This window comes from Triturus cristatus, chromosome 2_1 (genome assembly GCF_964204655.1).
Source record: "Triturus cristatus chromosome 2_1, aTriCri1.1, whole genome shotgun sequence".
NCBI lineage: Eukaryota > Metazoa > Chordata > Amphibia > Caudata > Salamandridae > Triturus > Triturus cristatus.
The window spans coordinates 375,773,676-375,794,781 of record NC_140581.1 but is presented as its reverse complement, the minus strand read 5'-3'; the positions used below and the strand labels follow the sequence as shown (position 1 = coordinate 375,794,781).

The 21,106-nt window shown below is 44.8% G+C and overlaps 1 protein-coding gene across 1 annotated transcript in view; it reads right to left on the bottom strand.

The window, feature by feature from the left end:
• Positions 1-21,106, bottom strand: part of MAP3K1 (mitogen-activated protein kinase kinase kinase 1) — a 463,606-nt gene that overhangs the window by 41,796 nt on the left and 400,704 nt on the right. Inside the window, exons 16-18 of the mRNA XM_085631362.1 lie at positions 18,471-18,633; positions 3,154-3,285; positions 993-1,135 (exon numbers count right to left, since the gene is read on the bottom strand). Of these exons, the coding sequence (XP_085487488.1) occupies positions 993-1,135; positions 3,154-3,285; positions 18,471-18,633 (438 nt within the window). The remainder of the gene's footprint in view (positions 1-992; positions 1,136-3,153; positions 3,286-18,470; positions 18,634-21,106) is intronic.

Below are 21,106 nucleotides of genomic sequence, written 5' to 3'. Positions count from 1 at the left end.
ATTCATAGAGTTCACTCCTACTCAAAGGATGTCCAGTGGCTGATTGCTGAAAGTGCGGTCAAAGGTTTAGCCCTCTGCTTAGAATAACCAGACAGAGAGATATCCCAACTACTCATTGTCAGACTTCGTCCTAATAAAAGCCAGTACCTTAGGAGGAGGCCACAATGGCAATTATAGGGGTCATTAATCTGCACCTTTGGAGTAGATTTTGTTTTACAGACACCAAAAGTAACGTGTTATCTCTTGACAGTAGGCCCGAGTCGACCCCATGCGGTGTCTTGGCGCCGAGGAATATGAAGTCAAAGACCATGTGATAATTCCCAATTGTTGCCGATTAGAAACATCTGACAGGACATACAGCTCTGGCACAGGTGAAAGACTACAGTGATGGGGACTGGTATTAGCCCTTGAAGGAGAGGACTCTGCAAAGAGTTTCCTCATTTGTTTCTTATTACAGAGGGAAATAATCCTTAACTAGTGTTTCTTAATGGCCCAGTGCCTCGCCTGGTAAACATGCTGAAATGGTATGATTATGGTTAGGCAATAAGGACACTGAAAATTCACACAAAATCCCAAAAAGGCCTATTGCTGGAAATGTCCAGAAGCCCTTCTGACTTAAGAGATGGGGAAAACAAACAGTTTTCTCACAAAGAAAAGAAGTACAATTAAAAATGTAAAATTGTTAAAAAGTACTGAAAAGGGTGCAGTAACAACTACAAGTGTTTCAAGTTTTTCAAACCGTTCTGGAGAATACAGAGAACAGCAACGCACCCCCCATTCTACGTGTCATGTTATTTACTTACAGTGGAATGCCCTTAACATGTGAAGAAAAGCAACAAATAAAGAGTATGAAAGCTAACACATTATAGTGATACTGATGCACTGTAATAATACATCCCATTTTTAAAGGGTTCAAGTATGCTGTTCACTGCATTCACCAAGACAATGCCACTGCTGGTAATGGCCATCAAACGTAAAGGGGCTGATCATACCTCTGGTGCCATAAATGCAATGGTCCCCAGCAATTGTCCTTGAAACTCTCCGGCACCGGTTCCCTTTGATGCTAGTCTTGCAGCTGCTCCAAAATCTGCAATCCGTAGCCTCTGACCAGTGCTGTCAATGAGGAGATTTGCACCTGGCAAAACAGTAAAACTAGATGAACCTCTGCATTTCTGTCAGTTATTTACATTTCTTTTATTAGCTGCTATGTCAACACAGGTCTCTAAGCACTTTGCCGTTCTAGATGTTTGGCATAGTGAACATGTAGATATGGTTATTAGATGACTCTAGGTGACCAGTGACCCCATTGTGCAGGCTTGGGCTTCCTTTAATAAACTTGGAGCTGTAATCCTAGTTTATTTCCACTGAACCAATTAAGACTAACGCCTAAAAACACTGATTTGTAAAAATAAAAACCCCAGGACTAGACATTGTCGGTCTGATGATATGGAGTCATCTAGTTATTTTAGAGACAAATGTGGTTTATTGCAGAAGGCAAGAATGTTGGTGAACTAAGAGGACTGCTACAAACTTCATAATTTCCAACAAAATATAATTTACGAAGAACAGTCAAAGTTGTCAAACTAAAGAATACAACAATGTAAAACTAATTTAACCACTATTACAGGTCAATGCCAAACATACTTTTTAGTACAAAATGTGTAAATAAAAACTTGGAAAATAACTATAAAATAGTGGTTTACAAAAGCGCTAGATAGTTCTTCAGGAGATTAACAAACACAAGAAGTGGAGGTTCGACTTAAAAAGGACAATCATGGCTTAATGTACAACCAGGCAATTTCAAACTGTTCTTATAAAACAATGTAGCCATGAAGAGAAAATTAAGTTCAAGGTCTTATTTAGGTGCAGCATAGTGGGCTCTTCAGTACTAAAAAGTTGTGTCATTGTACCTTTATACAATTTAAATATTTCCAGCATGAGAAAGAAATATCACACATCTTCAGGAAGATTGATGAGGTGCTATTCACCTCATTATCCATGTTATTCTCAGTAGAGTGAAGAATTTTGGCTGACCTAAAGCATGGAAATATGTACACACTGACCAGGTCACCAAAACCTTTCCAAAACACTGTTATGGGACAAAACATGGGGAAATGTAGAAGCTTTTGGAAATGTAGACAGTTTCAATTTGTCTAAAGTCAAAAGGAAATCCTCAAATCTCTGAATTTAGTGAACATGAAGTAGCCTGGTTCATCTCAAAACACTAATAAATTGACAGAAATGTGGAGTATTACACAAAAACTAAAGAGCCACGACTGTAGACAACCATGAGTTTTATAAAGGAAGTTTTAAAGGCAACCTTTTATCGAACCAGCAGATAGTGGAGAGAAACCAGTGCATGGAATACAGGATTATCCAACATTAGCCGAGGCAGAATATGCACAGCCATGTTGTCAACTTTGTAATTTGTTTAGCAAGTACTGAGGATGGCATAGATAATCTCTATTGCAATATTCTAATCCACACACAGCCCTAACCACCACTTCTTGAACTCGGAGGAAAAGATAGAGGGAGAATTGTTTTCAAGGTACCCTCGTGATAAAAAACCTTTAGCCACTAATCTTGCACTTGAGCAGAAAAATATTTGTTTGTCCATCAAGGAGCTCAAATTCTTCACCTGTGCTACAACCGTGGGCAGCTGTCCAATTCCTTTGGCCATAGTATCTGATCTCCACTATCTTAACATGCATTTATGATAGGCTCAACATTGCAAACAGTTGTCCTTTGTGATGAGCTATTGATCAAATGGCAGTGAGAAAATTATTAAGGAACATTTGCTCTGGTAGGATGCAACTTGAAAATCAGTGTAATATTGTCTGCACAAAGTTAAACAAATGTATACATTTGACCAAGAGCAATGCTCTGATGCTGCCACCAGCGGTACATAGCGCTTTAAACTTCTGTTTGTCTTTAAGCTGTTGTATCAGCTGAGACAAGTTCACTAACAGTATTGTACTAGTGTAGTCAGAAATTACATAACAGCCCACATATGGAATCCAATTTTAACACTGCTAACTGCCACAAACTGATTTTTCAAGAGTCATTTGTATAGAACATTTCCAATTGACTAAAACTTCTTTATGAACACGCTTAGAACTGTATCAAATATATATATACATTAAACAGATTTACCTTTGATGTCTCTATGAATAATCTGGTTTTCATGGAGATATGAAAGACCACGCAGTAGTTGTTCAGTGTAGTTAATTATCACAGTTTCTTTAAAAGCTCCATATTTACTGAGTAAATGAGCGACTGATCCACCTAAAAATTTGTGACAAATTAATTTGTGCTTAACTCATTTTTAACAGTGCATACAGAGATCGATCCAATAGAAAAAACTATATAGGTCACAAAATTAGTGCTAATATGTGCCAGTGAAGGACAGTATTCTTCAAGCAAAATACATTGAAAAGAAGTAATGAAAAGCCCCCAAAGCAGAACAGGGGATCTACTGTAAATAAGTCACTTTCCTTCTTTAACACGTTCTGGTGTTTACTCTAAGCATGCAGAATGCTCACTTTTCTAATTGACCCCCACCTCCGCAGATGCCACACTGGATCTGGAACTTTTCCAGCAATTTCTCCCATGCACAGGTAGGTACATTCATTGGACTCCACCGCAGCATCACACCACCAAGCAGTACATTGGTGCGACCTTGAGTTCACTTGTTTTCTTTAAAACTCTTCTGAGTCCTCAGGTGCAGATTGACCGTGACAGATGGTAAACATGACAGTGCGCAAAGCCTAACTTGGGGCTTTTTTCAGGACCATAAATCTCAAACCAGAGAATTATGAGGGAGGGAGGAGCAGTGAATAATTTGGAGGCAGAAAGAATGTTACTGAAGGTATGTATATTGTTGTTCTGATGGATACTTCTAACTGCAGATTCCTCACCTTTTGAATGGATATCCATGCTGTACCTCCCAAAAGGTGGATGGTCTGAGGAGTGGGATTTATATGAGGAAATCCTTAAGAACTGATCAAGCAAAATAGCCCTCACTGAAGACCTGAGGGTCAAAGCAGTAATGCCTGGTGAAGGTGTGGACAAAAACCAATGCAGCAGCCTGGCAGATGTCCAGTACCGGGAACCCTCTTGCCAACACCATAGTGACAGTCTTGGCTCCGATGGAATGAGCCTGATGGCCCTCAGGCCGGTGTTCTTGGCCAAGGCATAACAACTTTTTATGTACAGGATAATTCAATCCCTTTCTTAGCAATAGCGAATCCAAAAAAAACACTAAGGGCACTTTTAGAATCCAGCCAATGAACTCCTTACTCTTCCTTGGGAGGGGTGTTCTGAACAGAAGAATTCAGAGTGTGTGATGGATTGTCCCATGTCGCAGGGTGATAACACTTTTGCTAGAAAAGACAGCTGGATTTCAAAGCACCAATTTGTCAGGAAAGAAGTACAGACAGCACCTGTAGCTCACCGACACAGCGCATACAAGTAATCTTAAACAGGAAAACAGTTTTAATAGCCAACAACCTCAGGAAACAGCTGTGCACAGGCACAAAAGGTGAGCACATCAAGATGAGGACCAATAAGGTCTCACTGCGGCATGAGAAAGGGTGCAGGAAGAAACATGTGAGCCTTTCAACACACACAAGACAACTGGTAACTTAAATAACAATGATCATGCTTACATAAAACAGCAGAAAAAGCAGACAAACCAGCTGGGGGTTATGGGTGCTGCAGCAAAGCCCTGCACTTTCAACAAGAGAACATTAGATTTGCCTTGGTTTCAACCATGGGAAGCTCAACTGCAATTGTGTGGACTAATACTGCAAAAGAGACATTCCCCTCTGCAGGGGCCTCATGTGGGGAGCCCCACTCTGTTTCCTATTTGAAATATCCAGGCAACTAGCATTTTGTAAGTCCAAACACATGCCTGCATTCACGTAATAAGGTGCGTGTGAAATATTCATGGCCTTGTTATCTATATCACAAGGAATATGTTGAAGGCCCTGGACAGCACTTCAATCTGGTCTAAATAAAGTCCCTAGCCTCCGCTAGCACTGATGACGAGTTAATTGTGTGTCTCGGGCCAAAGTCAGTTCAAGATCTTAAAAAGATTTCACCTGACCTGGAGTTGGTGACCCTGGAATGGAGGCCAGCATCAGTGCAGTTGCAACTTTCATGGCCTTGGTGTGGCGGGCAGTCACCAGATGAGGCCAAATGAGAACACTGCCAGTTGAGACCCCACCAGCAGTAGTCTGATTGGAGGCCCTGGCAGATCCAGGGGGTCAAAGGTGCTCCAGAGGAACACAGAATCATCTAGAAGAATAGCAGTATTTCGAAGGCCTTTACCTGCTGCTGAAAATTTAGTGTCAGGATCAGCGCAGGATAGTATGAGATAAACAATGAGGTAGAGTCAGGTCCTTCACGTGCCGACGGCATGACGTCTACCTGGAACTGGGGTGAAGGAAGGGAGAAGAATCCCATTTTGATTTCTTATGCTTACAGCAAGAATTTACTTTCAACTGTGTTTCTGACTTATCAGAGAACGGGGACTTAGACTAGAATGGGATTGGCCCAGGTCACAGATGGGAAACTGGCCGCGGGCTTGATGTATGACCTGCCACAATTCTTGGGCTTGGCAATGTATAGCTCTAAAATGCACTCCCCGACAGATTTCTGACGCATCAGTGAAGAATTATTGCAGGGCTTAGAGTCATGCTTGGACCATAGACACTGTAGGAGGACGTCTTATGGGTATGTTACAGACATCTGAAGTTGTGTAACAGTTTGAAGCCTGTGGTTGTGAATTCAACCATTGTCCTAGCACACTTTCTAAAAAAAAAATATCTGAGCTGAGTAAGACGCTGACAGGTTAGAGAGCGGAGCCTTGGATCTGCATCAAAGAATGCAGAAAGAAAGGAACTGATGTCAGCATGCAGCAGTAACGCCTACATATGGCCCTGTACCATCACTTGTAGATGGATGTGTGAAGCCACCCCGATGTCCAGATGGCACCATGCAGTGGAACTTCGAAGCAATTGCTGGAAAAGGTTGGGGTCCAGTCTGGTTTTGGGGGATTCGAAAGGTGAATATTTAAAAGAATACATCAGAACAGCAGAGTGAAAAAGTGACTTATTGTAAAAAGCTGGCTCTGTATATACTATATCAAAAAGAGGATAGTGTGTACAGAGTCCAGTGAGTCCCCAAAGGTATAGCAGAGAATAAAGCAGATCATACCTTACTCTCAATTTAGTGGTAGGTGAGAAGTTAGGCTCATCAGAGGGTTGTGTTAAGGATTTATTGTGCACACTCAGGCAAAAAATGATAGCACACACTAAAAAGGCTGAATCCAGACCAATTGTTTGTATAAAAAGATTGTACTTTGTTATTCTATTTCTAGAACCAAGCGAAAGCCGGTTGTAGGTAAGTAAAATAGCTTCAAGAATAGCTGTAATACTGTTGAAGATGTAGGAGGAATACTTTTGCAAGGCAGTCAGCAAAGCTTTACACTTAATGAAATGCTTTAGTATGGTCAGTCAAATACAATAGACTATGCAAATATAAAGATAGACAGTTATCTGCAATAGGAGAAATCACAGTGCAATCCTATGGAAGGAAACAGAGTTATGCAGTAAGAGGTAAGTACTTACATCCCCAGTCTTCAGGGGTATTGACTAACACAGGGCACGGTTTAGTTTAAGGTAGGTATTGCACCACCAGCGGCAATAGGGCGGCTGGGTGCTGAGGTCACGGTGTCCAATGTTAGGCTATGGTGACCGGGAGCACCTCATAGAGGCACAGATTTACAGGTAAGTACCTGTGGTTCCAGGGCAAGGCCCCGGGGGTTGAAGCAAGCATGGGGGAGGAGCACAAGGCAGCACCAAGTATACACCATTAGCGGCAGCGAGGCAGCCAGATGCAAATCGGTGTCGGGTGCCCACTGCTTTTCAATGGAGGCAATTGGTTCCACAAAGAGGCTGCAGGCTCAGACCAGGGGGCTGGACGAAGGTGACGAATAGCTGGGCAGGTAAGTTGGATAGCTGAGGGCCCTGGGGCACCATTGGCTGGGCTCTCCAAGGTAGGGGGCAGAAGCTACAAGGGTGCCTTTTGGTGTCGGATTTTCTCAGCTGGATCTGGTCGGGGGACCATTTGTGAAGAGGCTGCAGGCGACGTTGTGGAGTCCTAGAGGAGCCAGCCCTGTTGTAGACGAGGTCAGGATCGCTCATGAGACTTCACAGGACAGGCGAGTCATTTAGACTCAGGCCGTGGGCGCAGAGTGGTGCACGTGTTGCGGATCTGCCTGGATCCGGTGTCTTTGGGGTTGTTTGTTTCTGGACAAATCTGGTGTCCACAGGAGAAGAGTCTTTGTCAAAGGCAGCTCAGTTCTCTGAGGTTCTTGGAGGTTGCTGGCTGTGAGACTTGCCAGTTTCTGCGAGAAGAGTCCTTGAAGCGGGAGACAGGTCAGTAGAGCTGGGGACAAGGCAGATGTCGTGTTCCTTCTTCGCTGCTGCATGGCTCTTCAGTCCTCCTTCTGAGATTGTCGAATCGGAGGAACATGGTTCAGGGGAGCCAGTAGATACTAAATTGAAGGGCTTTATTGAGGTTGGGGGGACAGTAGCCAATGGCTACTGTCCCCTAGGGTGACTACACCCTTTGGGGAGAGGGGCACATCCTTATCGGTCCTAATTCACCGAACCAAGATGGAGAATTCTTAAGAGAGGGGTGCACCCAGCTCCTGGCCACCCTAGGGGTGTGTCAAGGTACACTCCTACTACTAATTTTTCTGCTTGTCCTGCTGCCAAAAAGTGGGGCTAGGACAGGGTGGCGGGCATCTCCACTAGTTGGAGCTGCCCAAATCAGCATAAATACAAGGTGAGAGACTTTGAGGATCACTGCCAAATGCTGCTGTTCCTGCAAGCGGGAGGTATGAAGCACCTCCACCCAGAGCAGGCTTTGTTTCATACCTATGCGAGCACAAAGGCTCTCACCCCATGAGGTCAGAAAACCCGTCACCCAATACACTAGAAGATGGTCGTTTGTCAGGGGGCAGCTCTAAAATGCCCTCCGAGTCCATTTTATAGTAAATCCAACACTGGTATCAGTGTGGGTTTATTATGCTGAGAAGTTTGATACCAAACTTCAGTCTTTAGTAAAGCCAGCATCGGGTTGTGGAGTTCGTGTCGACAAACTCCCAGCCCATGTACTCAAAATGGCTTCACTGCACTTACAGTGTACAAGAATTGACTAAGACACTTTAGGGGCATACTGCTCATGCAGCTAAGCCCTCACCTGTAGTATAGTGCACCCTGCCTTAAGGCTGTAGGACCTTCAAGAGAGGTGACTTAGCTATGCAACGAGCAGTGGTATGTAGGCATGGCACAGAGGTTTACCATGTCGACTCTTTTAGTTTAGCCACATCATAACACACAGCCTGCAATGGCAGTGTGTATGTGTTTGGTGTGGGGTCCTTTAGGGTGCACAATACATGCTGCAGGCCTAAGGGACCCTCTCTGGTCACAAGGCCCTTGGTATCACTGGTACCTTTTTCAAGGGACTAATATATGTGGGCCAGAGGTGTGCCAATTGTGGGAGCAATGGTACAGGTTTGGGCAAGAACACAGTTGCTGGGGTCTGGTTAGCAGGGTGCCAGCACACACTCAGTCAAGTAAGCATCAGAAATCTGGCAAAAAGTGGGAGGGTTACTGCAACAGAAACCCACTATCCTACACCTATCTTCTGTAACTATTTTTCTGGTAGATACTCCATCTACCTGCAGATTCCGCACCTGTTGAATTATCCCAGGCATCAAACTGGATTTGAGAATGTCAAATTTCTGAATCCGGTAGAGGGCACTGGCTCCTTTGGGACATCGGGATGTCAGGAACGTCACAGAAGCTATATAGCCCACATATGTGCATCAGTACATTTATACATCAGTGTATATATGTACATCAGTTTCCATCAGCCTTTTTTCATGCCTTTGAGGTTAACTGATGGAGCAACATCCATCTGATACAGTGCAGTGTCGTGCAGTGCAAAACACAGATATCGTATCTCTATATTAGAAGGTGAGGTGGTTGGGATCAGTGAGGAATCTGCAGATAGGGGCTGATGCTGCAGAGGCGACTGACTGAAAGGAACTGTGTGTCAGGTAACCTGTGATGTCCGCTTGATCTCCTTCCCCAGCAACGAAAGAACTGGGGAGTTGTGGGACCCAGTTGTGGTCTATACGCTAACCTTGGAAGGACCACCACTGAGGAGTAAACTGTTGAGCCGGGTGGAAAGGCACAAGGAACCGCTATGGCTCTACTTTCCTTAAAGTGTTCAATGGAACAAACCAGCCTATTTGCCAAACAGGCATGACACATCTGAACCTACAGCCATAAAGGATGCCTGCATGTTGCCAAGAAAGCCTGTGAACCGCATCCACGCAAGGTGACAGAGTACCACACAAATGCCCACTGCTCATCTTAAGGAATCAGTAGTATGCAGGACAGTCGCAATTACATACATGTCTGCATCCTGGCTTTCTCGATTGGCTTGAGCCAAATAGGCTCGAAACTCCTCTGACACTGCCGGAAAGATCTCACTGGCCAGCTCCATAAGAGTGTGCATATAGCATAGGTGGACCGCATTGACAGACCACAAGGCTTCAAAGTCTCCGGAGTAGGATGCTGCATAAGAAAATCAAGGTCACCAGGCGTGTTCAGTGGCGTCTGGCCCCTTGCCCGTTCCCCAGTGGGAAAGAGCAAGGCTTAACTCAAGTACCCATAAAAGGTGTCAATCAGGACTCCATTAATTGGAAGTAATGGCTCAGATAGGCTGGCCAAAAGTGAAAAACCTCAATAAGAATTTTTGGCTTGACCTCAAAAGAAGGCAATTGTAGGTCCAGGATCTGAGTTGTATATCTGATCACGCTGACGAATAAAGCACTACCCTCCAGGGGGGGTCCACGGCATGAAATCAACTCAATATCAGGGGAAGTATCAAACCCATAGGCCTCCAGCAATTCCATAAAAACACTGTCATCCTCATCATAATGTAGGGGTAAATCATCCCCATTATCATTATCAGGCAGTGGCAAACTTTCTTCAGAATCTGAGCCAAAAAGATGATGGAGCCTATGGAGAACGCTATGTGGTAGAGGAAGTGTTAGGGTCAGACACCAGATACGGAAGGAGCTTGACCTCCGGCACGGGTGAAGTAAGGACCGACGTCAATGGATAAGGGACCAGCGCAAGAACAAACGGTAACTGACTGGAGGACCCTGCAGATACTTGGGGCCCGAAGGTTTGTCAAAGGATTGCCAAAAATATGCAGAATGGCCTCCTAAAATGAATTGACCTGGTGCTGTGTCGCTGATGGCCCAGGAAATTCAAGACAGAATGAGACCAGTTGTGGGATCTTGGCACTCTCAAGACTTCTTTTTGGGCAGAGAGCAGAGGGATAGGGTTGAGTCTTCAACTTAATGGATGACTTAGACCACAAAGAAGAAACGGCCTTGAGAGCAGGAATGTGCCCTCAAGTCCTCAGCAGGAGTGGGACATACGCGAGGTCAATTACTTATTTTGGTGTGTGGAGACAGAGCTTTGCTTCAAAGTCCTGATTCGCCATGGGGTGCATGAAGCCGCCTTCTGCGCACAACTTGGATTAATGCCCAACCCGAGAAACTAGAGGCACATCTTGTGAGGGTCCGTCACCAACATTTGTTTCCGACAATCAGGGCACAGTTTGAACTCTGTAGCCTTCGGTTGGGACATCATCCCTTGCACACTGGAAATACGAATTTGGAAATCGATGAAAAAGGAAGAATTGCTCCGGATCACCGTTCGAAGTTGTGGACAGAAAGAAACCAAATGCTGGAATGCCAGGTTGGTGCTTATATGTGGCTATGATCTGGGACGAAATATGGCCAACGCAGAGCAGCACAACGCCACCTAGCGGTGTGCGAGAGCACTGCTGAGAAAATGTCTGGATCTAGTCTGTCGCATGAGGAATATTCTACAGGTGAGGAATCTGCGATTAGAAGTATCCGTGACAAAGTAGTGTTTGGCAAATATGTGTAAAGATGCCCACATCTCCACCTTACAGATCTCTGTGATGGGAACATCAATCGCAAGAAAAGACGACAATTACTTTGTTCTGGTCCGATGGGCCCTTATTCACTCAGGAGAATATGTTTGACAAGGTCATAGCACATTTTGATGCAAATGATGAACCAGTGGGACGAGGTCCACTTCTGAACCACTTTGCCCTTCTTATTGTCACAGTAATCAACAAAGACATCTAATGTCTTTCGAGTGGTCAGTATAAAAACTAAACATCCACCTAGGAGATGCAGCCACTCCTTCTGCATGGGATGGGACAGGGCATAGAAAGACGGAAAGGTGATGGACTGACACTTGTGAAAGGGAGTAACCACCATGGGAAGATAAGCACCTCTGGTTTGCAGCACCATCTTGTCAGGGGTAAAACGTTGTGAATGGCGCACACTCAGGACTTGCAGTTCACTGTCCGCCTTGCTGAAGTAAGGGTAACCAAAAAGACTGTCTTTACAGTCAACAAATATAACAACCAACTATGGAGGGGCTCAAACAGAGCCCCCATTAAAAAACGTGAGAACAAGATTTTGCCAGCCCCTTGAGTAACCTCACCTCAAAGTCAATAGTGGACCTGAACAATCAATGCTGGTCTGAGAGACAAAGGAACGCTGAATAAACCTTGACAGTGCCCACCACACACTTTTTAGAGACAGTGTGTGTGCAAATTGGAGGACTTAGAACCATGGGGCCTGAAAGGGATCTTCAGCAGATCTCAAGCAATCCAGGGTATGGTAAGAAACGTGCAGTGAAGCATAAAGTTCTATCTCAACTGAAACACATCCCACAAGGCTGCCCTCAACAGATACTGGAGGGTGCACGACTACTGGCACTGCACATTTTCAGAAGAGGCGAACAAGTCTACCCATGTCCCCCACACCACAAAAATATCCATGACTGGCTCTGGTAGAAGACACCACTAGTGATTGGCAGGATAACACAGGCTCAGACTGTTAGCTCTGACATTCAGAGACCCCGACAGAAGATTCGTTGTTAGCCAGATCCCTTGATGGTGAGCCCAAGATCACAACCTACTCCCCCTTACTTGTTTATGTACCACACCGCAGTGGTAAAGGGAATGGAAGAGAGGAAGGCCTTGAGCAGAAGCCAAATTGCTCGCAGCCCTCGCAGGTTCATACGAAGCACCTGCTTTTCTGGAGAGCAGAGGCCTCTGATATGCAGAAGCTAAATGGGTTCCCCACCTAAAGGTGGCGGAATCCAACACTTCTGTGGCCATGGCTTGGGGGGGATTGGGTCTCGTGCACGTTCCTGGTGCTAATTTGGTAGCAAACTAGAGATGCTTTCCCTGGGAAGGAGGAGATAACAGGATGTTGGGGTCCTCAGCCCTTACCTTTAGCTCTGCCCCTGTATTGTCTGACAAGGAGATTTTGGGGTGGCTGCTTCTGAAATTGAAAGACACACAATTGATGGACGGAATGCAGAACAAATCAAGACATTCACCCCCAGTCAAGAGATCTGGGTTAAATCCATCATTCTTTTGCTCACCATGCCACCCCAGTTTAGACCTAGCCATATGCAAATCAGTATGGACCCTGTGCCTCATGGGAACAGTCCAGCCCGAACTGCCAAGCCAGGTCCTCCCTGGAACGGAAACAAGCATCCTAGGACCGGTTTTGGGGTTTCACCCCTCTTCAGCCGAGCGGACCTCATAGCTCGTACAGACGGCTCAGCAGTGTTGAGACCCGATTTGCTAATATGCCAAGATACACATCAGCAAATACCTAACAGCCCTAAAATATGGCCTTTGAGGTCATCAGGAACAAGAGGAACAACCAGCTGGGTCATGTTCCAGATGGCTTGTTGATATATGGGGAAGACACAGGGCATTTATGGATTACTGCCAGCAGGAAAGGCTTTTGTTGCCCCTAGCATACTAGCATTTGGACTCGGTTCGACAAAGTGGTTGGGAAAATTCCCGGTGCATGCCCTGAAATTAACGAAGCTTGAATTACCAAGCTTTCTGGAAAAGGATGTCTGGACTAGGAGGGACTCCCCAGTGGCAGGGCAATAGCATTTAGTCATCAATCTATTCACTTCAGGAGCAGAAGTGGGGTTCTCCCATGCTGCAAATACTGGACCCAGCAAAGTTTAATTGAAGGGGAGCAATGGCTCAGAAGATGGAGCAGAGGTTGCAACAATTATGTCAAAATATTTGTTGTGGTCTCAAGGGATGGCAAGTGTAGGTCCAAACCCTCTGCTCTATTCCTAACCACAGAATGAAAGGATGTAACCTCCAGAGCAAGAGAACACAAAGGGAACTCCATCTTGAGCTCGGGTGAGGTATCCAGGCCACTGGCTGAAGGGAGACTAGCAAACTACATAGCTGGGTCAATGGGACCCTGGTCTAGCCCTTCTCTAGTCCCATAAGGGTCCGGTGGATTGGTTTGGGACCCAAAAGGGCACAAGAGGCATGCCCATAAAAGCCATTCCTTGGCTTTACTGCTCCTCCTCCAATAGTCTCTGGGCTTCTTTTCTTGATCAGTGTTCTTCTACAGGACAAACCAGTTTGTAGATGTCCGTGGTGTAGACCTCAGGGGCTGTGGTGCCAGAAAGGGGTGAAGGGGGGCACTGGCAGCAGCCTCGGAGGTGGAGCCATTTGCTGTGCCGGCAGCAGAGGCAGTGCTGCATACCTCTGAACTGGCATAAATATGTGAGTTGGGGTTGAATAGTCGGCGCTGAACGATAAGAGATGCCAACATTAAGGGAATACACATTGGCATGCCACATGGCCCCATGGACTAAGGTATACAAAGAGGTGACACATGGAATGCTTGAATTAATCAGTCACTTGTAATTACTCGGGCCAGATCCCCACCCATCGCTATTTTGCACACCATATGTTGCAAAGTCATCCTGTGCCCAGGGCACCCCCCCCCCCAACTTTTTTGCTGACTGGTACTGGTGGTAACTGACTGACTGACTGACCGACCCTGGGCTCGCTCTGCCTAATAAGACCCAGGTCCAGTGCTATGCTGAAAGACACTACATACACAAGGGTACACTACAGGTTAGGGTACCCTTTGGATTGGCATGACCTCCCCTATAAGGCCCTAGTACATAATAGGGCAGGAGGATTGAAACTACTTTTAAGCCCCTTGTATATAGTAGGGCATGTCAGTTTAGAGGCCAGCAGCCCTTTCTGCTCTTGCAGGTGTGCACTGCTTAAGCCTGAGGTCAGTTTGAAAGAAGCCCTGGGGTGCAGGACAGCTTTTATGTAGGTGGACTGTTGTGTATCGTGTCTCTATAAAATAAATAACATTGATTTAAATCCTAAAATGCAAATTGTGCCTAAACTTGACATTGGTGTTTGGGGCACTTACTAATTGTTACACTAAAATGTTTGGGCATAATAGGTACCCCGAGGGTCGCCCCTAGGTATCCCAGGGATGGGGGCGGGGGTCAGGTATTTATAAGGAGGAATCTTATAAAATGATTTGTATATGCCCTGGGTAAGTGAAATTGCACATTTCACTCTCCACATTGTGATAAAGTGCTTCACAAAATCGACTTTTGTGCTAGAAGCACTATGGAGTGAGGTTCAATATTATCTTTACATATTCAGAACCCCTAAAGTCTTCCCTAGGTGTTCCAGGGATGTGGAGTCCTGTAGATATAGGCAGGGTCTTTATAAAAGATGTTTTATAAGCCCTCTTGTTGGAAAAATGGCCTAAGTCAGTTTTCCTACTGCAAAGCCCCTGCTATATAGCTTAACATGGCAAGAAGTTATTAAGTAATAATTGCCGCTAGGAGAATCATAAAAATGCCATTCAAAGACATCTTAGAAAGTTACTGATAAATCCAACAATATGGTATTGTTGAATTTCTCCTAAAGTGCACAGACAAGAAGAAAAGACTTTCTAGTCTGTAAGCCAGAATTCAGCCTTCCAGGGGTCTGTCCTGATTAGTCAGAGTTAAGTGGAATAGCCCCTGGGGTTAGCCAGCTCTTGTGGGAGGGCTGGGGTCTGCTACATAGGAATGCCAGAGCAAGGGGAGGGGTCGTAAACAATATCCATCATTGAAAGGAGGAGGCAGGCAGGCATGAGACACCAGTTTCATTTACACCTCTACTCTTTGAACCCAGCCAGATGCTAGGATTAAGGAAGGAACGAGCAGATGCAAGGAGGAGAGACTATGTAGATGAAGCCATCCTGTAGGCTGGTTTAGTTAGCTCTTTTCTCTGCTGAATATTCTGACATATTGAATTTTGGAGAAATAGTGCTTTCTGGGAGACCTTTGTCCCACACTTTGGAGGAAGTGGTCATGCTCTGGGGTATTGCCATGCACCTCATTGGACAGGAGTGCCCTTCTGCTGGACCCCAGAGAAAACTGAACAAGTATCTGGGAGGGGCAGTGCTTCTCAGATCTGCTGCTTGAAACTCAAGAAAGAAGGGTCCATGCTGAGAAGCTTGATTTGCACCAACTAGGCCCTGAACTCTGAAGACCTCGCCTGCTGCACAATCCAGAACTACAGCCTATGGACTACCTTGCTTCAACAGGAATAAAGAGTGGGCGTCCTGCAAGCTACAGGTTAACAGAGCCTGCATCAACTCCACCCACCAAGAGTCCCCTGTCTGCAGTGTATCCAGTGGACTTTTAAGGGTCCAGGTGTCCTGTGGGAATTGTAGTCCCATCCTTTCAAGGACCATTTGGAAGATTCCAGACCCTTGGTTTGTATTTTGGACCCGCAAAAGGAACTTCAAGAAGGAGTTCCTCACTGAATCCGGCCTGCTTGAAGAGGCTGCACGACGTCTTGTGAGAAATCCTCCAGTAAAGTTTCGAAGTGTGAAGACACAATCTTGACCAGGGCCTCCCGCTCAGTGTATCCGACCAGGGCTCCACCACAGGCAGCCTCAAACTTTGACTTTGTCCCAGTCAGAGGCAACCAAATGTCCAAAAGTGGCACTATTGGTTTCTAAGCACTAGAAAATGTTTAATCTTTAAAAATTAATCTCTCTGGTTCCATCCATTGGATTGTTTTCGTGTCATTTTAAAGATAAAAATATTTCCTATTTTTATACATTGTGTTGGGTCTTAATTATTTACTTAAATACTTTACATACTTGTCTTTGAAGTTAAGCATGCCTGCTCGCAGCCAAGTTACTAAGTGTGGAGCATGGGAATAATTTTCTAAGACCTATTCTGAGCCCTATATTGTTTTAGTGGTATTATTGCTAGTGGTAAATGCATATCTGCTACAACTAATAATCCACTTTCCAACACCATGTCACCTCAGTCTGGACCCAGCTATATGCAAATCAGTATTGATTTTGCTCCAATTGAACAGTCCAGCTAGAACTGCCAATTCATGTCCTCCCTCAACGTGGTCCTATGGTGCATGAAGGCGTGCCACAGGGGGTTGCCAATTACACACATTTCCTAGATTGTTCTAGAATCGTAGAGTCTGGTTTTCTAGACCGCTGGAGCTAAGTACTCAGTCAATATGCCAACTTGAGACAGAAAAACAGTTGAACTGTAACCACTCCACAATCCACTGAGCAATATTTGAGAGAGACGAGATCCTGGTAACAATGAATCCCATGAGACATTACAGGGATAGTTAGTGGAACCTCAAACCCACTTTCATTAATGAACAGGACACTGAAGAACACTAGAAAATGAGGAATCTATTTTAAATTTTTATTTAAAATCAAAATCCTAATCTGGTGCAAGCAATATGAAATAAAACCAATTCAGAGTTCAGATGGTTCTCATCTGCATACCCTCTGAACAACATGGATTATGTACAATATAATAGCAAGGCCTGCTATTCTTGTCATTCATGGCCAGCTGTACTAATAAGTACAGCGAGTGAAGGATAAGTGCCTCTCTTCCAGGTATCCTTCATTTAGAATCGTGACATGACTTTGTACGGCCTATCACATTGTCGCCAGGAGTAAAGATTCCTTTCTAGCTCCTCACTCTGTGTCCAGCTTTTAAAGCACTATTCCATTGTGGTTGAAAATCTTAGACTAAACAATTGCCCTTTCGCTTATTTTACATTCTGTAAGACTGTCAATAAATGAGACATTTAGTTATCAACCTTTAAGAAGATCTTCAGAAATCAATAACAAACAGTGTAATAAAAAACAGTCAGTGTTTATATTTAAGACTGCAAATATATTCAAGCAAACTGGATTATCACATTACAGAACAATCACAACTACATGTGCCTTCTGTGAATTGCATTCACCTTTGATTGAATGACTGACATATGCAATTCAAGGAGTGGAATAGTATTGAAGGGAAAAGACATACTACGGATAACACTACCCAACAAAAGATGTCTAACATGGCTTTAAGAAACGCTGCTTGGAAGTCGGAATATGGCAGCACGGGCCTTCTAGTCAGTCAGGCTGGGCTGGTTGACCTCAGGCTCAGGGGGTGGCACAAGGGGGGGGGGGGGGGGGGGAGGCTGGCTTGGACGACTCCAGAGGCACTAACTCTGGATCCAAGGATGAGGATCCTGAAGAAGTTAGAGGCACCGGAAAAATTTGCCTCTCATCGAAGGTTCAGTGTAATTCTTGCCTGCTTGGTGCGCTTGAAGTTGGTGACTGAGTAGGCCAAGGAACAATGTTGGCCTACTTTGTCCTCATGGACCACTCTATAAAACAGTTTTGACTCATAACTTGTCATGACCTGACCCAGGCAAATAAGTGTGAGGGTTGATGATGGCCATCTGTCCTTTGCAGTCCCTACAGGGATTAAAGCCCAAACATGTTGGGGGAGACATCCTAGCACAGCACTAATAGTTGAATTTTGAAGTGCCGGAGTACGAAGAATTCTCAAGAGAGAAAGCTTCAGATCTTCTTCGAAAGCTCAGAAAAAATTAACGTTGCACCAGGATCGGTGCTATATGGCTTTAATGTCTGCGTTGAACATCACTCCCAGCGCTGACACTGCCAGCTTCAAGAGCTTGGACGTTTTCGGATCCTGTCTGATACCTTGGATAATTAACCAGGTGAGAAGTCTGCAGGTAGAAGCACTGTGGTAACATATGTCTAACTCTGTATATGGTAGTATATAAAACTGTAAACTGCCAAATCCCTAAACTCTGGTTCTCAAATGCTAGAAGGTACAAGAGATGCAGAACCTAAGTTGCAAAGACCATATGCTTGGAAATGGGAAGAATGATATCAATGCAGGTTTGTGTGAAATATTTGCCAATTCACATCAGTATTTCAAAGGTGGCAGCCATGTTGCGTGGATTGATGGGACAAGATGGAACATGATGGTATTGTAATCAATCTCAGCTTAATATTAGGAAAAGAAGTTCCATAGCAATAGTCACTCAGAACGAAAGTGTCCAAAAAAAGAAGCGCACTAAATTTTATCAGGTGCATAGTTTTGTACCATCAGCATGTTGTTTACCTGCCATCCACTCAATAAAGAGATTGTAGTTACACTTTTCACATGTTGCACCCAGCATTCTTATGATGTTGGGATGGCTGAGGTGACTCATCATTCGAATTTCTTCTCTCAGGGCTTCAACCACTTCCTCTTGTTCTGATGATGTGTTCCGCACATATGTCACCTAAATGAGGAATTGTAAAGAACGAATTAAAAAAAAAAAAAAATAAGAACATGACAAAGGGTATTACATTTTTAATTTATGCCATGTTTTAGTACAGCAAAATACTAACTGACCTTGCCTTTCAAAGTCAATAAAAATCCAAACAGTGCAACATCTACTAAGCAACGAGTTCCACTTCACTGTACTTACCTATCATATCTACCATTTACAGCAAATTCTCAATGATGCTTATTCTGATCTGTGGAAGGTTTATCAAAATAATGCTACAGCAAAGGATCATAACCACAGATGCCACAATCCTGTTTTGGGGAGCACAGCTCCACCACATCCATGTAAAAAAAAAAGGGAAATTCCCTAAACATCTTTGTTCTCATCTCAGGAAGGTATCTCCAACTTCTTCAAAGAGCTACCCACTGTTCCTGGAGAAGGAAAATCCTGGCCAATTAATCTCATTGTCTAGAGCCAAGGTAGGAAAATCCCCATTCACTACTATACAGGCTCTTCGGCATAGATAGAGGAAAAGGTTACTTACCTGTAGAACAAGTTACTTGCCTTCGGTAATGCTTTTTCTGGTGGATACAGTATCTGCCTATGGATTCCTCAACTTGTGAATATCCCCTGCACCAGCATTCCACAGAATGTTTTCCCCAGCTCTCTACGCCGACGTGGACGTCATAATACCTCGGCTCCGCTCGCGACTCCGTATGATGTCACCGGAGCCATAATAGAGCCACGTCGGCAAGATGACGTCAGTTCCACCCATTTTTTCCGTGCCTCCGAGGTGAACAGGTGGACCAACGACAGATTCAAAGTATACACAGTATACAATATTCGAACAAATATACATAGTACATTTACAAAAGGAAAGCTAAAGAACATAAGCATTTCCTATAAGTGTACCAGATTGAAAGAAGATACAATGTAAAACTACAAGTCAAGCAAGGTATCCTTTAAGGTATACAAAGGTGGACAATGGGGAGGCGGGTGGGCCAGTGAGGAATCCACAGGCAGATACTGTATCCACCAGAAAAAGCGTTACCGAAGGTAAGTAACTTGTTCTTCTGATGGATACATCTGCCAGTGGATTCCTCACCTTGTGAATAGATTCCCACAGCAGTCCCACTCCTGGAGGAGGGTGTCCACCTTCCTATACAAAAAAGTCCCGCAAGACATAGCGCGCAAAATGGCCTTCCCTCCTCATCTCAGAGTCCAAGCAATAATGCTTTACGAAAGTATGTAGGGAGGCCCAAGTCGCGCCTTTACAAACGTCTACCACCGGAACACCCCTGGCTAAAGCAGAGGTAGACGATTTGGCCCTAGTTGAATGAGCCCTAATACCCTCAGGAGGAACCTTACCAGCAAGGGCGTAGCAAATCTTGATGGCTAGGATGATCCATCTGGACAGAGTGCGCTTGTGCACAGCTTTGCCTTTAGATTGTCCAATATTGCCCACGAAGAGCTGATCATCCAAACGAAAGTCCTTCGTTCTGTCCAAATAAAAACTCACAGCTCTTTTAGGGTCCAATCGGTGAAGTCTTTCCTCCTCCTTGGAAGGATGAGGAGGTGGATAAAACACAGGGAGAGTAATGGACTGCCCCAGATGAAAGAGAGTAACTACCTTAGGTAGGAAAGCAGCCCTGGTCCTAAGAACCATCCTTTCAGCATGTAAGGATAAAAACAGGGGTTTGAACTAAGAGCTTGAAGCTCACTCACCCTTCTTGCCGAGGTTATGGCTACAAGACGACCGTCTTAAAAGACAACAGCCTCAAAGGACAACTATGAAGGGGCTCAAAAGGAGACCCCATCAAAAAAGTTAGAACAAGATTAAGGTCCCACTGCGGCATTACAAAAGGAGTAGGTGGAAACCTGTTAGTAAGACCTTCGATAAATCTTAATACAATAGGAGATTTAAATAAAGATGGCTGATCTGGAAGACACAGAAAAGCTGATAAGGCTGATAAATAGCCCTTGACCGTGACCACAGCACAGCCCTGATGCACCAAGGAAAGAGCAAACTGAAGCACATTGGAAAGATGGGCTTTTAAAGGGTCAGTGGATCTCTCTCCACACCATTATACAAACTTAGACCACCTGTAGGAGTAAATAGACTTGGTGGAGTGTCGCCTGGCTGATAAAATAACATCCACCACATCAGGCGGGAGAGAGAAGGAACTCAGGTTGCCCCGTTCAATCTCCAGGCATGAAGGTGCAGGCTCTGGAGGTGGGGGTGTAGAACCTGCCCCTCCGACAGAGAGGAGGTCTACCCTGAGAGGGAGACAGAGCGGAGGGTGCGACGAAAGGTGAAGTAGATCTGTGTACCACACCCTTCTTGGCCAATCCGGTGCAACCAATATAACTTGGGCCCGGTCTTGGCGAATCGTCCTCAGAACCCGAGAAATCAAGGGTATGGGAGGAAACGCGTAAAGGAGATGTGAGCTCCAACTCAACTGAAACGCGTCCCCCAACGTCCCCT